Here is a 12,735-nt window from a genome sequence, read left to right as displayed (position 1 = left end):
TACTTTATTTTAACAATTTCACTCGAATATTATCCAAACGCCTTATCAAGATTACTCAACACATTGAAAGAGGAGCCTGATTTTAATTATCATCCAAGGTGCCAAAGACTGGGTATTACTCACTTATGTTTTGCTGATGACCTCCTCATGTTCACAAGAGGAGACATAGGATCTGTCCAAATATTGAAAGATAGGGTGGCTATGTTAGGTTTGCTATGTTCTTTGAAGCTTCAGGGTTGAAAGCCAACTTAAACAAAAGTCAAGTATACTTTGGTGGTGTGGATAATGATACAAAGGAAGCAATTATATCCCTGCTTGGGTATGAGATTGGTGAGCTACCTTTCAAATATTTAGCGGTGCCATTATCTAACAAAAAACTCACTATAGCCCAATGTCAACCTTTGGTGGATAAGATAACAGCTAGAATCACTTCATGGATGGCTAGAGGAATGTCGTATGCAGGTCGAGTTCAGATGATTAGATCAGTACTGTTTGGTATTCAGGCATACTGGTCCCAGGTCTTTCTCTTGCCCCAAAAAGTGATCAAACTCATTGAAGCAACATGCAGAAGCTACCTATGGACAGGAGAGGCAACCATATCAAGGAGGGCACTTGTAGCTTGGGAAAAAGTTTGCCTTCCCAAAGGTGCGGGGGGTTTGAATTTCATTAACCTTAAGATATGGAACCAATCAGCAATATGCAAACTATTATGGGCTCTCAGTCAACGAAAGGAAGAGTTATGGGTCACCTGGGTGCACACATACTACATCAAGAACCAAAGACTGGCTAACCATGGAGCCTCCTAGGGAGGCATCATGGATGATCCGGAAGATCTTTCACATGAGGAAATTTTGGCCAATGCTTGCAAGTCAACAACAACTACTGGACAGAGGTAAATTTCAGATCAAGTGTGCTTACAAAATGCTAAGAGGGGCTGTCACACTTGTTCCATGGAGAGGACTAGTGTGCCATAATGTGGCCTGTCCAAAACATGTGTTCATACTATGGCTGGCACTCCTTGGTAGAATGAGAACAAAAGATTTGCTGTTAAAATGGGGTATGGGAATTAATGGCACTTGTGTATTGTGCAACAACCAGCCTGAGACCATTGAACATCTTTATTTTGAGTGCACATATTCTCATGAAATATGGCTGAGGGTATTGCAATGATTGGGTTGGCAGAGGACTATCTTAGATTGGGGTAGAGAATGGAATTGGGTTCAGCAATATAGCAAGTCGAAAAATCCTAGAAATGTGCTGCTGAAGGCTTGCTTTGCAGCTGTGGTATATGAAGTTTGGTGTGAAAGGAACTCCGGAGTATTTCAAAGCAAAACAATCACCATGGATAAGCTGATACATATGATACAAACTAATATGTGCATACGAGTTAGGGAAAATAGGAACTTGTTTGATACTATTTATTCTTTATAGGTTATGTTTGTTTGGAGATGGAGGAGACTTATAGGTGAAATGAGATGGGCAACCGGGATATGGTGTGCTCTGGTTATGTACAGTGATTACTTGGTGATTAATAAAATATCTGTTAATTGCCAAAAAAAGATTATAAAAGAAACAAAGGATTAAGCGGTTTTTACATTTTCCTCATCACTTATAATCGTGCTCAACAAATCTGTTGGCATTGGCCTCTTACTGATTTTCCCAACCTAGGGAAGAACCAAGTTCCAGAGTACAAAACTCACCAGATGAAATTCTGAAAATGTGCTCTTAGATCAACAGAGAAATCTAAGATAACTTAAGGTTGCAAGGAATTCATGCACTGTCATGTCAACTTTCATCTCAAAAGCTAGTTAATTCAGGTAAAATACGTAAGTTGCTTAGGTTCCATTACAGAAGTAATATCTTCAACATAGATAAAGATTCCTCTAAATGCTTCAATGTTAAGCCTGTGGTCTTGCAACAGGCTCCAGTGCTTCAATTGTCACCACGCTATTACCCCGAATTACCTGCAACATCAACCAAGTGAAACATTAATGACCGCCATAGTTAAGGGATTTCTAGAACAAACGAGATTTTGAGATAACTTAAGATGAGAAAATATAAGATATCCGAGACTAAATAAATATAGAAATGATTCAATTTCAACACTATCAGAAGTCCTGGAACAGGTGTAAACGAGATAGGGGAGAGGACAGGAGCGAAAAAGGCCGGAACAGACTCACCACCATGCCAATCTCATTCTTCTCATTGCCATTGACCTCAACAGTGTTGTCAATAACCAAATTCATGAACTGATCGAACCCACGAAGAGTCCCCACAACTTGACGGTTCGCATTCAGCTTGACTGCAAAAGGTATACCACATTACTGTTCTGAAAGCTACATAATGAAGGAAATGGACTAACAGAAGAGATTATGTGATTCAGACGTTGAACATTGATGATTGATACTTCAAACTATGAATTCTTTCCTGATAAAATAACATTGATCCTTAAACTGTAGACATGCTGAAACTTCTTACACCACTTAAGTGAAATTCCATTGGGTTAAGATAATAAAACTATTTTCCTGTAACCATCAACAAAATTCACACGGTTTAAGCTGCATTGAAAATATACACTTAATCAAAATGCAAGGATAGATCATCTTGTTTTTCACTTTGCATTATTTTTTAACACGTCCATCTAAATAAAAGTCAATCTTCTTCACGTTAGATGTAGAAGATTTTTTTTGATAAGGTAAGTAATTTTATTTAACAATTGGGGGAAACCGAGTATACCAGGTAAATAATTTTATTTAACAGTTGGGGGAAACCCCGTATACAGTATACTAAAAGAAGAGAACCAACACATTAGATGTAGATGTAGATGTAGAAGATAAGTCACTGCATTTCAGTTCTTAGTTTTTTCCTCAAATGTAAGCTTATATAAATACGCAAAAATAAGATCTTATTTTTCCATGCAGAGTACAATATGATTCCGCATTATGCAAAAGTTGGCACATTATTTGAGAAATTTAAGCAAATCTCGATGGGTTTGAAATGCAGAATCAGCATTTGTCTTACGATAGCAGAAGCATCATGTCAAATGGGAGGAGAAAAAGGCTTACAGTCTCAATTATTACGGAAAACAAAACAAAAAACAAGTACGCCTCAATCCCAAATTAGTTGGACTTAGCTACTTGAATCCTCAATATCCGTTACGTTTTGTTTGGAGTTGTTTCATTCCAACACACAATAATTTATCTTCTTAAACAAACTAGGTACCCTGGTGAGAAGTGTTAGAACCTAAACTCAAACATGCGGCCTTGGATATAAATTTACCCATTTATATGGTTAGAAATTGCAGAAACGGGAAAACAAAACCCCAGGAACTTTAAAAATAAAAAATACATAAAATCAAGAGTATACTTAAGCTGTAAACGGTCTTATCCTATGTGCCCTGAACCTTAAATACTAAACAATATCCCTTAAACCCAATATAAGATGCAGCAAAAAGGAAGCAGTCACACAAAGCTCAAAACACATAACCACATTCATGAAAATCAGATTCTTAAAGGAATACTTAGTACCCATAACAGAAATCACTCCAAATACAGAGGGGTCTCCAATAGTTATTGAAGCACCAATATTAGGGAAAACAAAAACCAAATAAGCAATAAAAAGACAACGAAAAGAAAGCGTATGCATAAGCATAACTGGCCTTCTACGCCCTAAACATTAACACCCTACCCGATATCCGTAAAAAAGAGGTTCTTTTTTTTTTCTTTTCGGTTCCTTGTTCTAAACAAGTTGCAGCAAAAATAAGTGACTGGTCACACAAAGTTCAACAACTTAAGTAAGTCCCAAAGACTATATTTTGAAGAAATACCCACTAAAGATAACAACAACAAAATCCCAATCCAGGCTAAAGAGAAACAAATAAAGTGGATGAGTTTCAGAAATCACAACAAACAGGGTTTTTATGTTCCCTTAGACTCTAAACGAGTAGCAGCAAAAAAGCAAGCAAATAACCACAGAAAGTTCAACACCATAAGTAAGTTCCAAAGATTGTATTTGGATGAAATACCCGCTAAAGATAACACAAATAAAACCCAAATCAAGACTCAAAATAAAGAGAAACAAATAAAAGGGGTTGAAATTCAGACATAAAAACTAATTGGAGCTGCTTGTCCATATACCTAACCAAAGACCAAAAACAAACTGGCCTTCTATGCTCTAAACCTTAAACCCTATATAATATCCCTAAAAAAGTGCCAAAGACTATATTTTGAAGAAACACCCACTAACCATAACACAAATAAAACCCAAATCAAGACTCAAAATAAAGAGAAACAAACAAAAGGGGTTAAATTTCAGAGGTAAACACAAAAGGGTTTTTAACCTACTTTGAAGCTGCTTGTCCCTATACCTAAACAAAAACATAAAAAAAACTGTGCCCTGAACTTTAAACCCTATACAATATCTCTAAAACCCTAAAAAATGTTCTCCCTTAAACTCTAAACAAGTAGCAGCAAAAAATCAAGCTAACATTCACACAAAGTTCGACAACTTGAGTAAGTCCCAAAGACTACACTTTGAAAAATACCCACTATAATCCAAATCCAGACTCAGAATAAAGATAAAACAAACAAAAGGGGTTGAATTTCAGATATAAAAGTTATTTTTGCATTCACTTGGCAGAATCTAGAGACTTAATTCATGATTAAACATGAAAAATAGAAGAATCCAACACAAATTTTTTTGATCAGATAATTCTCATTTCGAAACTTGATTTTTCTTGTACACTCCTAGTTGAAAATCAATTATCATACCAGGCAGAGTTATCATGGATAGAAGTCACTCTGCATTCTAGCAGGCAGAGTTCTTATGGATAATATTATGCTTACTCATGAGCTTGTGAAGGGTTATGGAAGGAAGGTGGTATCTCCAAGATGCAGGCTGAAAATAGATGGGCAGAAGGGTATGACTGTAGAATGGGTATTCTTGGAGTGGGTGTTAGTCGGTCTAAATTTTCTTGTTCCCCGCCAAGAAGGGCTGAGACAAAGGGATCCTTCATCTCCATTCTTCTTTGTCTTAGCCATGGAGTATCTAAGCAGAGCCTTAAAGGAATTGAAATTGCAGCCAGACTTTAGTTATTAACCAAGATGTGAGAAATATGAACACCATATAACTGGAGTTTGCCGATGACCTCTTATTATTTTGTAGGGGTGATGTGGTATCAGTGCAGCTATTATTTAACAAGTTTCAGGACTTCTCTATATCATCTGGATTAATTGCCAATCTTGATAAAAGCTCAGTGTTCTTTGGGGGTGTATGTCTAGTGATTCAGCAGGAGATTCTTAATGTCTTAGGCTTCTCAAAAAGTGATCTCCTCATCAGATACTTGGGGTCCCACCGAATTCTAAGAGACTTTCAGTTAGCCAAAGCCAACCATTGATAGAGAAAATCTTGAACAAGTGACATCCTGGACTGCCAAACTGCTGTCCTATGCTAGTAAAGTACAGATTATCAAAAGTGTGTGCTCTTCTTAATCCGAACCTTTTGCTCTCAAATTTTCCTGTTGCCTACGAAGATAATAAAGGTGATTGAGAGCACTTGTATAAGGTTTTTCTATGGACAGGAGGAGTGGAGGTGGCTCATAAAGCTCTAATAGCTTGGGAAAAAAAATCTGTTTTCCCAATCTGCAGGAGGGTTGATATATTGGATATCAAGATCTGCAACTCAACAGCAATATGCAAATTACTGTGGAATCTTTGTTGCAAAAAAGATAACTTGTGGATTCATTGGGTGCACATCTACTACTATAGTAAAGGCAAATCTATCTGGGACACCACTGAGATTGAGAAGCAAGCCTCATGAGTGGTGCAAAAAATACTGAAGGCACAGAAGTTTGTTGAAGAAGCAGGCTGTAGCAAGGACTCTTTTCTGGCATTGCAAAATTCTCTATCAGGCAGATGTATACTCAGAGCTGATTTTCAGAGGGCCACATGGAGTAGACTCGTGTGTCGAAAGGATCGGCTAGCTAAATGGTGGTTGGTAGAGAATATGAGTTGCCCTTTGTGTGATACTGTTGCAGATGAAAGCAACTCCCATTTGTTCTTCATCTGTGCTACCTCTACAACAACATGGTCCAAAGTACTTAAGTGGCAGGGCATTTCCAGAGCACTAATGGAATGGCAGGCTGAGATTGAATGGGCTACATCTCATTTCAGGGGAAGAAGTGCTAAAGCTGAGGTTTATAGAGTGTGTTTGGCTGCTGCAGTTTATTCCCATGGCAAGAAAGGAACATTGAAGTTTTTCAGCATATACAGAGGAGTCCAACTGCTATTGCTAGACAGATAGTACACGAAGTGTTCTATAGAGACTCTATGAAGGCAAGATTAGCTGGACTTTGCAGTTGTTAGATTTCTATCCAGACCTAGTTTAAATGTTGTGTGCAATTACGCAAGATGAAAACTTATGTCTTATGGTATTCATTAAAAGGTGAACTTTTACCATCTTTTGGATTCACTGTCGTTATAATACAATAAAATTTCAAAGTTTACAATAACCAGATTGCACCACGTGAGACAACTTAATGTGGAAAGTGGGAGAACCATAAAAAGGATACCCATGTTGTCACTAAGCATGATTCCTAGGTAGACGAACATGTTCAGCCAAATTAGATGTTTGAGAGACCAAATAATGTGTTTCATATTCAAGGTACTAAAAGTTAATGGCCCAACCTCCTTTGAGCTAAACTAAACTCCATTTTTGCTTCACTTTAAAGTCTCTAGTCGCTGACACTTCCTTTTCATTCTTCTATTTCTACTCTTCAACAACAACAACATACCCAGTGTAATCCCACAAGTGGATCTTGGGGAGGGTAGAGTGTACGCAGACCTTACCCCTACCTCGTGGAGGTAGAGAGGTTGTTTCCGAAAGACCCTCGGCTCAAGTAACCCTTATCAAAACATATGTAAAAGAAGAATTAGAGAAAAGGATAAAGCATAGAGAGAAAGGAACAGTAACCACAACAAACTACCGAGATAACTGAAGTACAATAAACAACATGTAGTAGCAGAAATCAAGGGGCCAACAACTACGAGAATAGTGCTAATACTACTGGTATGCTAGGGTAAACCTATCTCATGTGACAATGAGACGACGCTCGACTACTTACTACCCTAATCCGCGACATCCATAACTTCCTATCTAAGGTCATGTCCTCAGTAAGCTGGAGCTGCGCCATGTCATGTCTAATCACCTCCCCCAATGCTTCTTCGGCTTACCTTTACCTCTCCTGAAGCTACCCATAGCCAACCTCTCACACCTCGTCATTAGGGCATCCGCATCTCTCCTCTGGCATTTCCAAAAGCTAATCCCAGTAACAACAAGTCTAGAGATAAGGGTTTAATAGGAGTAATCACGTAAGACATAGACTCCCATTTTTTCTTAAACAAAGATGAGAAGTTCACAAATTCCAATTGACATGAGTCTCAATCACAATGACCTAAGAACTGACAATTGGTATCATAATCAGATAAGGGAATGCATGCCTTGAGAAACAATTCGCACACACTCCCTTCCCCAAAAAAAAGTCAATACACTAGGCAATACATTTAGGGGTTGTTTGGTTGCGAAACAAGTTATACCAGGATTACTTATTGTCGGAGTAGTTATCCCACCCTCCCATAGGGATAAAAATAACACAACAATCCCGAAATAACTAATCCTAGGATTAGTTATACAGCGATTTTATCCCAACCCAACGTGGGATAAATTCATCTCAAATTTAATCCCGGGATTAATTATCCCTTATCCCTCGTACCAAGCGAGCCCTTACATTTATTGGATGCCGCTAAAATATCAATATTAAACCTGAAACTCTCAGCAAATAGCCAGTGACCCAAAGAAATTGATATACGAATAAGGGGCGTGGAGTAGATACGGTGAGTAACAACAATGGTTAAAGAGCCTCACATAGTTATAGCTAAGTTAAGAGATAATAGAAATACTACACAATAACTCAAACCAACAAAATAAAAACTAATCGAATTTTTATCCCAATTTCTGTTTCACTTTATGCTTACAAAGCGTCTATTTCTTGTGAAGCTAATCCATGGTGATCCCATCATTCTTCCACACCAGAAAGTAACTCGACCGACAATTACGAGCATAGCATCGGAAATGTACTAGTGTGTCACATTGGTGATTTGCTCTTTCGCAGTTTAAGCACCTTCTTGGTGCTATTAGTAATGAAATTGTTTTAATTAGTTATAGGTTAATGTTTCATTATTTAGTAATGAAACTTTAACTTTTACCTGACCAAACCAAAAAAAAAAAAAAAGAACTCGACTCACAAGCTAGAGCAACTTCATGTAAACTATAGGTGCAAACATTGTCAGAATCACCAAGGAACATTTTTTCAACTTTAACCCCGAACATCAGCAGTGCGATCAAGAGTATTATTTCCTACCAAATGTATCGGAGAGCCATACATGCGACATGTCCTATCCCATATTCATGAAAATCTCAGGTGTATATGATAAAGCTTGTGTGATTAACCATGAGGCACGAATTTCTTGAGCTTTATAATTGCGAATACTATGAAAATAACTTTTAACCTTCAATTCAAAATAATAGCAAGCCACAAGGATTAGGGCGAAGCTCAACTTTTAGTCAAAGCTCAACAATTATCCTCGTACGAAGTATTGTTATTCTAAGGCAAAGCTCTATGTAGTCCTTTCCATCTTGCTCACTAGTGACAAAAAGTGGACAAATAACACTGATGCATCTACAATCCTTAAAAAGGTGTATCTATCTCAACATCACAAGGCTCTACAGACACAATAATTGCATGAATAACACTGATGTACCAATAATCATTAGTAAGTATAGTTATGTCACATGACTAGAGTCAACTGGCATAAAAGTTTGTTGTTCGAATTCTGGCTCTTCAAATTCATGTGATTTATGTTTTGCAATCATAGCACTTGTTGTGACTGTAGGACATCCAACAGCATGATTTCTTGAGGCAACAATGGGCCTATTAGCAACCAGAGAGATAGATGGCAAATTCGGAGGAGTTTACCTAACATGGACTAGCTTCACAACAACAACAACATACCCAGTATAATCCCACAAAGTGGGGTCTGGGGAGGGTGGAGTGTACGCAGCAGAGAAGTTGTTTCCAAAAGACCCCCGCCTCAAGAAAAGCTATTCAAATTAGTCCCAAAAAAAAAACGAAAATGAAGAGGCCGTGGCAAAAATAGTATCGAAAAAACTATGGAAAAATATATTAGAACTTGATCAAAAATATTATAGTGCAGTTTGTAATTATTTTGTACAAACAACAACAACAACCAAAAAAAATTAATACGTGCCTTGAGAAACAACTCGCGCACACTCCCTTCCCAAAAAAGGTCAATACACCATATACCCAACCAAAAACAAAAAACAAACTGGCCTTCTACGCCCTAAACCTTAAACCCTGTACAATATCCCTAAAACCCTAAAAGGTTCCTTTTTTATAGGTTCCACTTAAACTCTAAAACAAGTAGCAGCAAAAAATTAAGCAAATAGTCTCACAAAGTGCCAGAGACTGTATTTTGAAGAAATACCCACTAAAGATAACACAAATAAAATCCAAATCAAGACTCACAATAAAGAGAAACAAACAAAAGGGGTTGAACTTCAATATTCCTTGAACCCCATATAAGCTGCAGCAAAAGTTCAGAAAAAATAGCAACATAAATGAAAATCAGATTTTTAAAGGAATACTCAACACCAGTAACAGAAACTAAACCAAATTCAGGGAAACAAAAGCCCAAATAAGCAAAAAACACAAAAGAAACGAAAACAAAGAGTATACATAAGCCATAATAAGTCTTCTATGCCCTAAACCTTAAACCCATCTCTAAACCCCTAAAACAAGTCCCTTTTTTTTTTTGGGATAGTCTAAACAAGTTGCAGCAAAAAATAAGTAAACTAAACACTCAAAAGACTATATTTTGATGAAACACCCACTAAATAAAATTCAGATCCAGACTCAGAATAATGATAAAACAATCAAAAGGGTATTTACTTACTTTGAAGCTGCTTGTCCATATACCTAAAAAAACACAAAAAAAAAGGGTAAAGGAGTAAGAAATAAAGCTAAAGAATCAAAATTTAACATATAAAAAGAGGACAAATAGATGTTTATGAGCAAAATTAATACTAGGAAATTGATAAAGATTGTAGACATACTTTTTAAGATCTGGAGGCTGACCCGATCTGCTCATCTTTTTCTTCCCTTTTTGTGTTTGAGTTTACTGAAAGAGAGGCAATGGAGGCTGAATGTTTTTTGGATGCTGAGCGGCCGCCTGTGGTCTAAACCCCTAAAAACGTTCAACTTTTATCTTTTGAAAACTTGCCTACGAGAAGAGACGAAATTAGAATTTTAAACTATTTTTTATTTTTATTTTTACAACTAGGGCAAAGGTGCAAATACACCCCTTTGCAATTTAGAGCAAACCTCTGCTATACAAGTAGTGTATATACACTCTTACCGTTATAAAATGATATAAATATACCCTTATCGTTATAAAATGGTGCAAATATACTCTTTTCATTGATGGGATTTAAAAAAAAAAAATCATTTAAGTTAATTTTTTATTAAAAAAATGTGACGTGACTTTAAAAAAAAAGTCTAAAAGAACGCATTTTAATATAGACCAATTTAAATGGGGATAGGCTCGGAAAGGCATTCCCCACTTCGATGACTAATACAACAGTAGCCTTCTAAGTCTTCGGACCGACCTGTTATAACTGTACTATCCTTCTGCTGGTTGACACAGGAAGCTTCATTCAGCAACACAATTACCCTCTGTTCTACAGAAGACCAGATGTACTGTTTACTGACCAATTGCAATGTGACTATTAAAACTTCAACTTAACGAAATTGCTTAGTGGAGCGTCTTAATGTCTTTTTTTGGGTTAGAAGAGAATCATGTATTTATCTCAGACATTAACTAAAGGGGAGAAAAAAATGTCTAAGCAGAGAGCAAGGTCTCAAATAAAAATATGAGGTTCTGATGTAGCTCGAATAGTCACCAAATGAACTATCGGGCAACGAAGAACCACTGTTTACTATTCCAGACATTCAACGGTCAGCACAACAATAATGTGGTAGACACCTGCCTGAAATCTGGGTAAGTTTACTAATGTCTTCAACAATCAATTTCAATATTACCAGTTTTAAAATTATGTTGTCCGCACAAGCTTGCAGGAAACTCGACTAATCCACCGGGTGCCAATAGCAACACAGAATCCAGCTCAACGAAGGGAAAAAGAAAAATCACCTAATTACTTGTTACCATTGTTGTGATGTGAACTTGTATACTGTGGTTCATTCCATGTTCATAACTGCTACACCACATTATTGGATGCCATTTTAAATATTTTTTATACTAGCTTCAGCCTAACACTACAATCTCCTTCGACAAACTTGCTGGCAACTCTATTAATCCACTGGTTACCAGGCTGCCAGCTATCTCAAACCAACACAAGTACCAACTCGACAAATGGAAAGAATAGAAAAAAAAAAAAAAGGAAGAATCACCTAACTATTTGATATTACTCTTGTGATTTGAACCCTAGTATAGCATGGTTAATTCAATATTCACCGACTACCAAGCCAAACTCTCGGGTCTTAGACTATCTTTTATGCTAGCGTCAACAGTCAACCTACCAACACAGGTACCGACTTAGCAAATGGAAGGAAAAAAAACACCCAACTACCTGTAAAATTGTTGTGATTTTATATTTTAATTTAAAATAACTAGATTACCTGTATTGCTCGAAATCCATAGCCAGCAAACAACAGTAAACAGCAACACATATACACAAACATTGTATTGAAAAAAATGGTTAATTAAGCATATGGATTTAACAGCTTTTAGCAAGTAGGTAATTAGCTCAAATACTACAGCATTACGATCAAATAAAGCACAGAAATTTATCTATTTAGCTATGAAAGCAATGTAATATTATAAGAACCCTCTTATCCGTTCGACACTATACATGTCATTCAGTATTCAGATATTCATCTTATACCATATATTTTGTTATCAAAGTCAATTTTTTTAATCATAATGCTGTCCGGACAAGCTTGCGCGCAACTCAAGTAACAGCTTGTTTGGATGGTTATTACCTATTGTATTGTGTTGTTAGTTTAAATACAATGTTTGTTTTGATTGTTACTTTAGTTTTAATATCGTTAAATCCATCGTCACGTAACGACGAAGAGTCCCATTTTATGTAACGACTCATTTGGTGTTATCGCATCGTTAACTTATCCTCTCTTTTTTTCATTTTTATTATCTAATAATTCTAATTTTTTCATTTACCCTACCTTTTTCTAGTAGCTCTATCCCATACCTTACTTTTTTTTGTAGGTTTATCCTTCAAATCACTGATGTGTGAGATTATGTAATAATGGGAAACGATACAATCTATCCAATACAATACAACACAATAAATTACATTATGTAACAATCATCCAAACAAAGTATAATCCACTCTTGTCAGCTATCTCGCACCAACATAGGTACCAACTCAACAAGTGGAAAAAAAAACAATCTTTTTAAAACTAAAGTCAACCTATCAGTACACTCTCCATTCCCCATTCTAGTATTCTTGATTTCAAATATCCACATTACCTGTGTCGCTCAAAATCCATCTAAAAAAAAAAAGGGACACATATATACATTAGAACATTGTATTCCCAGACCCCACTTGTGGGATTACGCTGGA

General features: G+C 36.6%; 2 protein-coding genes across 4 annotated transcripts; one reads left to right on the top strand and one right to left on the bottom strand.

The window, feature by feature from the left end:
- The first annotated feature begins 215 nt into the window (after positions 1-215).
- LOC132066268 (uncharacterized) lies at positions 216-1,170 on the top strand. Its single transcript, XM_059459613.1, has 2 exons — positions 216-629; positions 694-1,170. The coding sequence occupies exons 1-2, from the start codon at positions 216-218 to the stop codon at positions 1,168-1,170; spliced, it is 891 nt and encodes a 296-aa protein (XP_059315596.1).
- Positions 1,171-1,730: 560 nt separating this feature from the next.
- On the bottom strand, positions 1,731-10,351 carry LOC132068117 (probable small nuclear ribonucleoprotein G). 3 transcript variants are annotated; one of them, XM_059461601.1, is made up of 4 exons: positions 10,211-10,351; positions 10,029-10,051; positions 2,181-2,302; positions 1,731-1,964 (listed from the first exon to the last, which is right to left on the bottom strand). In XM_059461601.1, exons 2-4 carry the CDS (start codon positions 10,045-10,047, stop codon positions 1,899-1,901), a joined length of 207 nt encoding a protein of 68 aa, XP_059317584.1. In that variant the 5' UTR covers positions 10,048-10,051; positions 10,211-10,351; the 3' UTR covers positions 1,731-1,898. The 3 variants fall into 3 exon arrangements, with proteins under 3 accessions (XP_059317584.1, XP_059317582.1, XP_059317583.1); XM_059461599.1 differs by having other exon boundaries at positions 10,189-10,330; XM_059461600.1 differs by lacking the exons at positions 10,029-10,051; positions 10,211-10,351 and adding an exon at positions 4,344-4,395.
- Between the last annotated feature and the right edge of the window lie 2,384 nt (positions 10,352-12,735).

Source organism: Lycium ferocissimum, chromosome 8 (assembly GCF_029784015.1).
Source record: "Lycium ferocissimum isolate CSIRO_LF1 chromosome 8, AGI_CSIRO_Lferr_CH_V1, whole genome shotgun sequence".
In the NCBI taxonomy this organism is placed as follows: domain Eukaryota; kingdom Viridiplantae; phylum Streptophyta; class Magnoliopsida; order Solanales; family Solanaceae; genus Lycium; species Lycium ferocissimum.
This window is presented reverse-complemented; position numbering and strand designations above follow the sequence as displayed.